Below are 13,420 nucleotides of genomic sequence, written 5' to 3' on the forward strand. Positions count from 1 at the left end.
TATGCATTTAAAATTACAAATCAACTTATTCAAATGTATTTATTCCATTTGGCTGCTCCATACCGTATCAGGGTCTTATACACATTGCGACCGAAAGGATCTATTATGTCCTCTTCAATTAATATGACACTGGTGATACTAAGTGTTGAAATAAATTGATTTCACTTCTTTTACTGGTTCCTAGATGTAGTGCCATGGAGTTTCGCAATCTTTACTCCTAGTAAATATATGAATATTATGGTGGAATATTCTGAATTTATTGAGAAAATTATCAAAAAATTCACTAACCAGTTAATAGATTGAGAAAAAGTATCCCTTCTTTATCTTGAGCCGACGCATAGATGTCGTAGCTGTGTGTTGATTGACTTGGATAGAATGTTATATCCGATATGTTCAAAGTAGTTTTGACATCGAAGTTGAAGGATAATCCATTTGCTAAAATTAGAAGCAAAACAATATATTTTTAAATTGATATTCTATATAATACGGTAAAATAAAATACTGGTTTAAAAAAGTGACTCAAAATTAGTACACACTTGTTTTAAAAGAAGAATCTTGAGAAATAATGATTGCTTTCTGAAACAGGGGTTGCGAAAGAAAAAAAATTGTTTGTAATAAGAAAATATCATCTTCTATGACACTTTGAGTACCAAAACACATTTCTATAGAGTGAACGTTCAATTTTCATGCCAAAAAGAGCTTCTACCCTTTTTCCATAACTACTCGATTTCTCAAAAAACGGTTTGCTGCAGAGCCGAAAAATAAAGTTTAATAATATTTTTGAAAATCGTCGTCAAAACAACTATGAAATTACGTTGTGTTTATTAAGATCTTAAGATCTAGAGTTTGTTTTCAAATCATTTTTTTTGTTGAAACGCCACTAACGTTACATTTACAACTTCTAATGACAGAGTTACATAATTTTCCGGGATGTTATCAACAAATTATGTCCAAATACTTAATTTTTTGTTGGCGGAGACTCAAAAAATTGAGTTTTGCAAATCCATTTTTTCTTGACTCCAAGAAATTTTCCGGAGTTCTGCAGTATAAGTTGAGAGTAATCCTTATCGTGCTTTTTATATATAAAGTGCAGACATCAGTTTCAAAGTCTTGGTCTATTATTTCTGAGATTATTCACAAATGTACAATGATCAAATTCTATTTTGTTCTTTAATTGATTATAATATCTGTTCATCCTTTTTTCGAATATGTTACACATCATGGATGTACATATCGTCCACGTAGATAATGGATTGACTCCTTCACGGCATTGTTCTATTCCTGGCCAAAACATTTTCTACTGTCATGTCTCTTCATCAGTAGCTATCACTTGGATTTTATTTTATGCCATCGAGATCATCATATCACATAAATTGACTATTCAACAGGTGATTCCACATTCCTTCGTATCCTTATGATGTAAGCTCCCAAGGGTAGCACATACTAATCAAATAATTATTCGCAAAATGTTATTATCATTATCTACTTTGGAAGATTGGAAGGATACACAAGATACTAACTCTCGGAATAACGTAAAAGAAGTAGAAGACGGTGCAAAATCCGCTCAGTTCATATTAAGCCACTACAACGCAAAGTGGCAAACATGAACAGGATGATGTTATAGTGATAACGAAATCGTCCAAATTCGAGCCTCACAACAATAAAATTTCAGCACACAGAAGCTTGGGCACTATTGTTTACGAATAATAATAACGTATACAATTGAAAAAATTAACCTGATGAACATAAAATAATCTACGTTTTTAAATGCCGAAATATTCAACAAAAGTTCATTGGTATGACTGAAATTGAAGCTTTCATTGGGCTATTATTCGTCTTAAGTTCATGGAAATATGTCTATAAAGATCTCTAATCAATGTGAGCAGCTTATGGTATAGGCAAAAATCTGTTTGACATTGCGAGTTAGACGTTTTTATTTATTCGAAATGTATATTTCGAAGAATCTTATAAGTATAAAGTGCAGGTTCTGGATGATTCAGGAATACAATATATGTTATAGACCAAAGTGTACACTGGAAAAAGTTTGACTAATAGACAAAAGTCTAATTTATCTCATCCGACTGAAATAGTCGAACCAATTGCAAATATCAACAGAGACGTTACTGGGGATAACTTGTATACTTCTGCCGAATTGGTTGATGAGCTAAAACGCTAGGTACATTCGTCAAATTTTGAATAAACTACGATGACCACAAAGATCCGTAAGAGTCACGCGTTAAACATATGTTTTGTCGTGAAGTGTTCATTATTGTATTAGCTTGGAATCGGTTTTTCGTTGGCAATGAATTTTTTATGGAATTTCTCAGCGTGCTATACCATGGAATATCAAACAACCAAATCATAAAAATCAGAACCGTTTAAATGACGCTTGGCAAGAGATAACGTTGTCAGATAAAAGTTGAGATTTTTAAAGCACTAGATATGAACCAGGAGGTGCTTATAAATGATCATGTTTCACATTGACCGCTTCATAAGAATAATAAGAACAAAAATACCTTCAAAGCAGATTGAATCAAACATTTAACACGACATGTATAACATCAATTTGTTGCATCAAATTGCATCTCAAATTTATTTGAATCAAACGTTTGGACAAACATTAAAGACAATGTTCATAATATCCTATGGTTAGGTTAGGTTAGGTTAGGTTAGGTACCTATGGTGTCGATACTGAACACACTATTTACACTACCACTACACCAACACTCACAATTACCTAGTTTCAATAACCAAGTTATCGTCTTCAGAGATTGAAGCGAGTTTACCTTCAGTCTCAGAAAACAGTATTGTTTTCAGTGTGTGTTCAGTATGGATATCACCAACGGGTCCAGAAATTCCAACTTAATTATGATGTCGATGCTGGAAATTTGATTTCTATAATAAGTAATATAAAGAAAATTATCATTATTTGAAGCACCAATAACAAAATTTCATTAATCAAGTTCCTCAAAGTTTGGAATTGTACAGTATATTTGATTAGAAATGAACATTATGGATTATTTAAGCTTTCATGTAGCACTCAGATTTATACATTGCATTTACAGTTGAGGCCGACAGCGCAAAAGTGGCCTAACCAAAAATGTCTCTATATTGAAGTTCAGTGCATAAACTAATTCAGTAGTGTCAATATTTCGACGCAAAAATGGCCTAATCTCAGTTTCTCATGTAATTAAAAGATGGCGCCACTAAATATCTTTTTTCATAGCAGCAATATCTTGTGACAAAAACGCAAAAGCCATTTTTGCACACTAGCAACTAAGTAATTTGTCAGGATAGGTTGACAGTGACATTACTCAATTCATACGACAACACACCGTAAATAGTTATCGCCAAATTTGAATTTGAGTACTTTGTATTCTCTAGATTTGAAAATCTAGCTTCGAAGTTTATTTTTAGCAAAGTATTTAATGAAATATTTAAACTGAATTTTCATCTTCCTGTAACAGATTCATACAAAAAGTGTGATGCATTCAATATTAAAATCAAAGCGGCAGATTATGATGAAAAAACAAGACTTGAACAAGAAAGAAACTTGCATTTGCTCAAGGCAAATACTGCAAGAGAAGGCTAAAAAAAAGATATAGAAATCTTTAAAAATAATGAAAATGTATGTTTAATTTGCTTCGATCTTATGAAAACACCTCCAGCCTCTGTTATTAGCATAGGAATATGTTATTATAAGCGTCAACTATGGACATACTGCTTAGGTGTTCATAATATTAATAATGAAGAAGTGTACATATTTTTGGGGGATGAAATTATAACATCCAGATGTCCCCAAGAAATAGCTTCCTGTCTATTGTATTTCTTAAAAAATAGTGTAAAATGCAAACTTAGTCTTAGTGACGTAAAAAATGATATAAACTCACACGTAATTTCCTGGACAATGAGTGTAGCACCACTGGTAGTTCGGTCTAATGTGACTAGTTTTCTGGAATCTGGCGAAATGTATGGTACTCCTGGTAGATTTGGCTTGATAGCAATAACGCTATCAGTTAAATAATCTAGAACGAGCTGTCCTGTCGGTCTACTAGTTATCGGTTCCAGACATTGCATTATCACAATACCGTCTAAAATGTATTTAAAAGTTCAATTTATTTAGATGAATATCTAAGGACAAACATCAAAAACTTAGTATTTATGACATAATTAGTTAATGTAGTTAATCTGCAGTCAAATCAACATAAACTTAAACAATAAATTTTTGATGAAAATATAATGATTTCACGACTATTATAAAATATAACCTTAGTTATATTCATTGATAATTAATGATTTGTCATTGGAAATACTTGAAACCATAATCATGGAACATTTTTAATATTGTCGATCCACTTTCTTTTTATTGGTTGTTAATTATCTGATTAACAAGCTGCATCCCTCATTTTGTTGTTATTGTTTCCGATTTATTTTACGCAAGATTGAGATTGCTTCGGTACTTTTCACTAATCACATTACTACTACACCAACACTGACAATTACACTGGATGACACCGTTTCGATAACCAAGTTATCGTCTTCAGAGATTGAAGGTAAACTAAAACTCAATAACTTGACCTACATCATATCAAATTTTCCCACCATTGAAATGACTACTTCGACAGAAATTTCTCATTAATTGTTGGAGAAACGAAGAAACTAAAAAGGGGAGGTTTTTTTCGTTTTATCGAAAAGCATTTGTGTATCTATAACATATCACAATCACACACGTGCGCTTGAGAAAACCCGTGCCTCTAAGCATCTACCACCGGATAAATCCACAGGTGGATGCGTAGAAAGACATTCCACCAACCCTCTGTCGTTGCGACAGATTCCTTATCCTCATTCGCGTCACTGTTTCGTGCGTAGACTCCTTCCTCTCCTTTGAGTTTTATGGGAGGTTCTGGGAAGTCTTATCTTTTTGTTAAGAGTTAGTCTGTTGACTATACACTCTTGTCATGCTTTTCTGGATGTCTTAATGTGTGTATGTACTTTCGCTGCCTCGGGTAAGCCCACTCCACCTTCGTTGGCAAGAAACGATCGAATCCGAGTATTACTTCGCCTTCTTTACAGCTGTCCCAATGTATGACTTTGCATTTGTTTATGAAATGCGGAATTACCGTGTTGTGGGATGTCCTCTTGTGGGTAAATCTACCATCTTTGAAAAAATACTTTTTTTGTATTTCATTTTTTGTTTTTTGTGTTTTTGTAAATTTTTTTACCAACATAATTTAACCTAGGGATCCTGCTGTCCTTCGTTTCACTTGACCTGTTGGGCGATGAGTGTTTGAATGTTCTGCAGCACATTCAATAGCTCGAGCGTTCCTTGTCCTGCTGGGACTGTCTTTTTTTTAGCAGCTAATGTGTAGCTGCCCTCATGCTTGAGTGGTGTTCGTGGCTAGTATATTTGCTTCTGTCCTCTTTAGGTTTTCCAGCACCTACTATAGTTTGCTGGGTGCTCTCCTTCATAGTTTTTACATTTTGGCTCCACTGCTCTGCTGAGAGTACAGTATGTCGCCATGTCGCCATATATACATATAGGTATATATATATATATATATATATATATATATATATATATATATATATATATATATATATATATATATCGGTAGTAGTTTTCGGGCGTTATCGATGTTTTTTTGAGTGCGTCTAGTCGGTTGCCAATTTTTTTTTGTTTTAATCCATTTTCCCTCAGTTCTGTCACGACTTTCGACGCGGGGCTGTTTACCGCCAGTCCTTTCGCAACTAGCTTCCTTTCCTTCTTTTCTCTTTATACTCGGTCAGGAGCATCTTCATTTTGTTGAAGTCCTCTTTTATCGCTGAGGTTACTTTCCCAGTGTGCATTCCCATTTTACACGGAACATCGATTTTCCTCTATACTAGCTGCTTCCTTATTACTATCCAAATGAGTGGGAACTTTTTCTCTTCCTTTCTCCTCATTTTTTTCGAGTTCTTCTTGTACAATTGTGGATATCCTCTTCGCTTTCTTCCTCTTTTTCTTGTTGTTTACTTCTGTATATTCTCGTTCTATGGTGCAGTCTTCCATTTGTTGTTCTTCGTTAACTCAGGGTTCCGTCGATTGATTTTTGGGGCTCTCACTTTTATTTTTCTATAGTAGTAGGACGAACTTCTTTCTCCTTTTTTTATTGTGGTTTTTCCATCTTTCTTAGAAATCTTGCCATGATGGCCTCCATCCGTTGGATTGTTTCTAGCAAGCTGTGAATTCTAACGTTTAGAATTTCAGTCTCCACCTTCAATATCTTATTTTCCTTTTTTCTCCTTCTATTTTCCTCTTTTCTTCCTATCTAGAGTCTTTAGGCTCCATGCGTGTAACTCTTTGTTTTGGTTTACCTATCTTTACCTGAAATACCTCATCGTCCATATCAAAAGTATACTATTTAATACTTATATGAGTGCATCATCAGATTTTTTTTAAATATTTAAGTATTGATTTTGGTGTCCCACGACGAGTCAAAATTATCTGTATATGGCAAAATACTTACAGTAAAATCATGGAAATTTCCACATTTTTGAAATTAACGTAGGATTTTAGTATAATTTGTCTAAGAAGTTTTTTCGAAAAATGCTTTTTGAGTTATTAATTTTTTTGTAAAAAACTTGACGACCCTTATAAATTATTTTTTACGAACATACCCTTAAAGATATGCAAGGTCATACGTATTTGAATCTATGTTGAAAAATTTTTCATTTTATCCAGGGTGTGTATAAAAAGTGTTCAAAGTTTAACTTCATAAATATCAAGTTTTGTTTATTTTTCTAAATATTTAAATCTAATCTAATCTAATATTTAAATCTATTTTAATGCATTCAGGGGTAAAAAATAAGGCAAATTCATGTATAGTCTCCTATACCTAAACCTTACCGTTATCCAGGTATTAAATGTTTTCTGTAAATTTTTAGAGATGCGGGTGTGGTCTAAATTTTATTTTGACCCGTTGATACAAGCACTAAGGAATAAAATAGTTATTTTCCTAACAATGTTAGGAACGTTATTTTTTCTACGACCGTATATACAAAAAAGTATACCAACCCATTTTTCAAAAATTATTTTATTCCAACAAACATAATAATATACAAAATTTTAACTAAAAACTATTAATTATTATAAATATTGATATTGAGAACACAATTTGTTGTATTCTGTAGACTAGTAAGAATTGCCGGCCCAGTGGAGTTATTTGGTTTCAACTGGAAGGTAGATGACGTCGGTGAAGATGGCATCGGTTGCAGGTCGCATAAAGATGACGATGACGGTGACGGCAACGGTTTTAAGTCATTTGTAGTACAGAGAAACTTTTTACCATCGAATAGCGGGACCATAATGTATTAGATTTCAAAACCTTACTTAGGTCTGAAAAATACGCCAGAAATACCTCTTCCTTATAAGTTTTGGCCCCTTTCTCCTTACACCATGTAACAAAATGGTCGTATTGCTTCTCATACTTTAGTCTGGATTTGGCAGGTAACAGGTCGGAATTAGCTTCATTTGCAGCCTTCAAAACGGATTCGGGAAGTTATTCGTCGGATGAATCCATTAATATTATTGTATCGGATTCGGTTTAATGTGGTTTAATTTAAAAGATTCGGTCACTTCCAAGACGTTTTGAACAACTTTGACGTTTTAATAACAATTACACGCTTGGGTTGTCATAGCAACTGATATCAAACCAGTTTTGATATTTGTTTCTCCTTTGAAGAATGTCACTTTCCCGCACTAGTGCGGGAAAGTGACACTTTCAAAACTAAAATGCGTGCGGGAAAGTGGGTTAAAACGCACAGTCGTAGAAAAAAGTATTTTTCGTTATCTTCTCAAGTTCTGTGGAGAATATCAAATCAAATTGTATTCACTAATCCCATTCCAACTTTTAGGCGTTTTCAAGATATTTGAGCTTTTAAATTATTATTGTTTTTTGCAACAAGTTCTAATTTTTTATGTATACTTTTAGTAGGCTTTGTAATAAATGACACTTATTTAACTCTCATTAGTCAATTGTTGATACTTTCGAAAATCGTTAATATGGCTCGTTCTCAATTTAATAATGGAGATTAGTAAATACAATTTGTTTTGATTTTTTTACAGACCTTGACAAGGTAAAGACAAATATTTTTTCATTTCTTAGTGCTTGTATCAAACGGTCAAAATAAAATTTAGACCACACCTGCATCTCAAAAATTTTACAGAAAATATTGAATATCTGGATAACGGTAAAGTTTAGGTATAGGAAAGTATACACGAATTTGCCTTATTTTGTACCTCTGAATGCATTAAAATAGAACAAACCGGTTGGTTCTATTTGAAAAAATAGAAATTTGATATTTATGAAGTTAAATTTTGAATACTTTTTATACACACTCTGTATAAGACAAACAATTTCTCAACATCTATTCAAATATGTCTGACCTTACTAAAAGCAACCAAATAGAAACCATTTTCATATATTTAAGGGTATCTGAGTAAAAAAATAATTTGTAAAGTTCTGCAACGGTCAAATTTTCTCAAAACTCAAAAAGTATGCATTTTTCGAAGAAAGTTTTCAGACAAAATGTACTAAAATTTTACGTAGATTTCAAAAATGTATTAACATATTATATTTAAAATAACAAAGTTACAGCTGACTTCTGGTAGAATCTGAAGTCAGCCAAGTTTGAAAATAAATTAGTTAAAAATATCGTGTCCGAAAACCCAAAACCCCACTGGGCATTTCTTAACAATCTAAATTATGCAACACAGTGTTTCAAATATTTACAACGAATAGTATGATCGTTATATAATCCTAGCTTATTTTATTTCTCAACAAACTTTGAGGACCAAAGATTAGCGAACTTACACAATGAAGAAAATCTAACTTGAGTCGGTACACAGTTGTAAGGCGTAAGATCCACCGAACTCGTATAACGCAGATTAACCAAATCTAATTTGTACAATCCCCTTTGATTAGTATGAGTCACGTATCCGTACTTGAAGCTATAGTGAGATAATTCCTGAAAGAAAGAGGAATATGTGAAAATTAAACAGGCATTAAACATCATACTGTCAGCAGTTATGCTACGATATAAAAAATATTTGGCGAAGTTTACACACACTCTACAAACAATTACGAGAGAATTCACGTGAAGAGAATTACGAAATTGGATACACAGAGGCAGTTAAGAGCCCCGTTTTGATCCGATTGGCAGAGCTCTAGAATTCATAGAATGGCATTTTATAAGAAAAAGTTCTACTAATATTCGAAACACTATTTTGAATGCAGTGTTTTAATAACGATAAAAACTAGTTTATTGGGGGAGAATATTTATAATTAAGTAGTATTAACGAATATTTGTACACAATATCATACCATTAATTTGAGGTTGTTCATTTTTCGTAAATTATTAAAATTAAAAAGAATCCCGAAGCAAATTGATCGGTAGAATGCTGTTGGTTTAATCCACGTCGAAAGTTATAGAAAATCATCGCACGATTCAATTCAATTTTTTTATCAAGATGAATGTGTAACATAGTATTTGGTTATTTGTAGAATTAATGTTTTTGTATATCCACATTTCTGTAGCCTATAAACTTAACATCAACGGTTTGGAAAGTATGTATGAGTGTTTAGTAAGAGTTTTCGAAATCATGCATTATTAGTTACCTGTAAAGGAGAAGGAATAAATAATCCAGTGACCAAATCAAATTGCCCATCTATTGGCTCTGGGTGTACTGTATGATGTTTCCTCTTCTGACCAGCGTCTCTTATAACCTAAAACAATTAATTAAATTATTTATTTCACGGAATATCCTCTCTAAATCGATCAACAGTGCGGGGGAAAAATTTGCACTATATTGCAATTTGCAATAATATACTTCATATACGACTTTTTTTATTAAAGTTTTGGATATGGAAATACGGAAATACATAAAATACAAGAAATGATAGCCAAGATAAAGAACAGAAAAACCCCAGGCATCGACGAAGTAACAAACGAAATTATCAAATATGGAGGCGACACACTGTATGATGAACTATAATCTCTCTTCAATAAAATACTAGAGGTCAAAAATGTACCATCTGAATGGAAAGAAAGTATTCTGATACCGATTTTCAAAAAGGGAGAAAAAACCGATCCCCAAAATTATTGAAGCATTAGCCTGACGAGTGCGGTTCTAACTATTCACTAAAATCTTAGCAGAAGAAGTAATGTCTACCGGGGATATGTGAAGAACAGCAAGATTTCAGAAACAACAGATATGCTATAGATGCTATATTTATAATGCGCCAAATAAATAAAAAAGCCATAGAGTTTAATAAGGCAGCCTTTATGTGCTTCATTGATCTCACCCAAGAGTTCGATAGGATACGCTTAACTGATATTATAACTCTACTAAAAAAAAGGAACATTCACCCCAATATAATGAGAGTTATCGAAAAACTTAACACCGATAATTTTACTTTTGTGAGAACGGCAAACAAATTAGGCAACTGGTATTAGACAAGGGGATAGCCTAAGTCAAAACCTGTTCAATATCATAATGGACGAAATCATCAACGAAGTAAAGCAAGCCGGGAGAGAATACCGAATGGGAGACAAAGAGATAAAAATAATATGCTATGCTAATGACGCATTAATCATCTCGGAAGACGAAGATAACAGAAGCTCCTATATAAATTCCAACAAATAGCGAACACGTACAACATGCAAATATTCACAATAAAAAACAAAATCTCTCACAATATCTAAAGAACCGAGAAAATGTAAATTGCGATCTACGATCAGAGTGTAGAACAAGTCATAGAACATATCTAGGGACAAACATAACAAGTGATAGAAATCTAAAGAAAGAAGTAAAAGCACAAACAATGAAGGCAGCATTAATATCAGGATACCTTAGAGATATGATTAGGTGAAATAAATACATGAGCACAAAATGTAAAGAGCGGAGAGCACAACCACTAAATGGCTCTTAAGAACAACAGAAATGCGAACTCTCAGATGAATAACAGGACATACGTTACTAGATCGGAAGAGAAATGAAGAAATAAGGGACATGTGCGATATTCAGGATGTAGTAAGATGGGCAAGGAGCCGCAGAAGAGAATGGAGAGACCATGTTGACAGAATGCCAAATGAACGGTTAGCAAAAATTGCAAAGGAAGAGAAACCAGACACAACTCGACCTCCTGGACGACTACCTATAAGGTGGTATGAAAGCTGGTCCTCAGCATCCCAACTACTCCTGGCAAACCCTTGATGAAAATACAGGACCTTCCGGGGAAGATGGTCATACGCGAAAGATAAAGCTCTAGTATTAATGCCGATGGCAGTACTTTCAATTTAGTTTGTCTCGTTTCAGTAGGTGCGATAAGTGTTTTCGTAAAAATAATGGAACAGAAAGAAATTTGATATTGTTTTTTAAACAAACGTTTGATTTAAGTTGAATGGTTAACATATTAACATGTCATAAAAATATTTTGAATGTTTTGTCTGCTTACGTGCTTTCTTCGTTAAGATTTGCCCTGTACTCTAACCTCAAAATGAACTACAAATTTGAGAAATTGCTTCAACAACTTAATATGTACATTCCTCCAAGACAATCTCGAGAGATTGTTATAGTGTTTACTGGAAATATAGACATAAAATTTAGTAATTTTGATTGATTTTTAAACTTCAATATTTCCATAGCTGCCTTATCAATACAAACGAAATGCGGCTGCTAATATAGGTACCTGTAGTGAAAACGATTTGAAGAATGCCATGGATGAAGTAAAAAATGGCAAAATGACTATATATAGGGCCCCTCTGATTCATAATATTCCACAAAAATACTATAAAGAAGATCAAAAGAAAACAGTTACATAAAGGGACCTATGGGACCATCATCAATCTTTGTTGCAGACAACGAAAAAATACTGAGCTAGCATAAAAGACAAGAGGTCACGAGGTTTTCCTTCAACCATCAATTATTCAAGAGAGTTAAATTTGAGTATGCTGAGCAATTAGGAATTAAACAAAGTTTTGATATGACATCAGAGAGGGCAGGCTATGATTGAGATTGAAATTATGGTCAAATACAATATAAGAAATATGTATAAATGTATAAAAATAATAAAATCAAATTTTACTTACAATAATTAATTAAGATTTTCGGTGGTTCTGAATTCTATTAATTCTTATCAAAATTTTAAATTCATAGGTTTCAAAATTTAATTATGAATGACGTCATTCATTATCTAATCAATTGAAAATTAATAAAAATTCCTATAGTAACCAGAATAAATATTTTAATTATTCAATATTTCTATCAACGTCAATGTGAATATTGAATTTTGAAACCTATCAATGTAAAATTTTTACATTGATTACAAATCTTAATTAATTATTGTACGTACGTACGTGAACATAATTTCAGTTCCAGACGATGAATATATAAGTATTCGAAAGCTCGGAAAATATATTAAAGTTAGTCCACTTTGGTATTTCATTGCCACGTTCTGAATAAGAAACCACTCATAATATAGCTAAAGAAATATTTTATCAACGTCAATTTGAATATTAAATTTTGAAACCTATGAATTTAAAATTTTTACAGGAATTAATACATTTAAAACCACCGAAAATCTTGATAAATTATTTCCCAGACGATCTGGGAAATCGTCTGAGTAATCAGTAGGGGGCATTGACTTATTAAATAAATCTGGCCACATTTACAACATGGACGAGTGTTGGTTGCATTTAAATAATCGACTAGGTCATGTTTTGGCTGAAAAAGGTTTCAAAGCTGCAGCTTTGTCAACCTCCACACAAAAAAAATGGTTTTTTTATTGCTGCAGATAATTGTATGCCTCCCGCGTGCATTATGTGAGTAGGAAAAAACGTGTCCCAAAAATTCGCTAACATAACCTCCGATATATTTCTTAAATGTATAAAATATTTGCCCCAAAAATTGCCCCAAGTTTGCGGACATTTGTTCCATTGCGGTAATGAAAAAAATAGGATAAAAGATCTGAAGGGAAAAATAAGCACTGGCCATCTCTCCTAGGCCACTCCCGGATACTTTGGGAGAGATGGTGTGTTCTAGTCTTTTTTAAGGGTTAAATTTACATATTTTTTAGTTCATTAAAGTAATTTATAGTTGAATACAAGACGTTTTTTCCTATTGTATAAATCGCAAAGCAACTAGTTTCAAACAAAAAGGCAACTATTCAATTTTTAAAAGGAAAGTGAGTGAATAAAAATAATTTTCTCGGTAACGTTTAAACTCCTGCTTAGTTGCTCAGTGATTTCAGGTGGTAATTTTTATTTTAGATGATGAGATCCTTAAGTCGTTTAGACGGATACAATTTCTGGCTATATTGATATAAGGCTATTACTGGAGAAGATCCAATTGAGACCAAAAATGAATGGATAAGCGCAGTTT

General features: G+C 32.8%; 1 protein-coding gene across 1 annotated transcript in view; it reads right to left on the bottom strand.

The window, feature by feature from the left end:
• Positions 1–13,420, bottom strand: part of LOC130899214 (follistatin-related protein 5-like) — a 122,516-nt gene that overhangs the window by 20,091 nt on the left and 89,005 nt on the right. Inside the window, exons 12-15 of the mRNA XM_057808966.1 lie at positions 9,657–9,764; positions 8,853–9,006; positions 3,891–4,091; positions 289–435 (exon numbers count right to left, since the gene is read on the bottom strand). Coding sequence (XP_057664949.1) covers positions 289–435; positions 3,891–4,091; positions 8,853–9,006; positions 9,657–9,764 — 610 coding nt within the window. The remainder of the gene's footprint in view (positions 1–288; positions 436–3,890; positions 4,092–8,852; positions 9,007–9,656; positions 9,765–13,420) is intronic.

The sequence above is a fragment of the Diorhabda carinulata genome, chromosome 11, assembly GCF_026250575.1.
Source record: "Diorhabda carinulata isolate Delta chromosome 11, icDioCari1.1, whole genome shotgun sequence".
Classification (NCBI taxonomy): Eukaryota; Metazoa; Arthropoda; class Insecta; order Coleoptera; family Chrysomelidae; genus Diorhabda; species Diorhabda carinulata.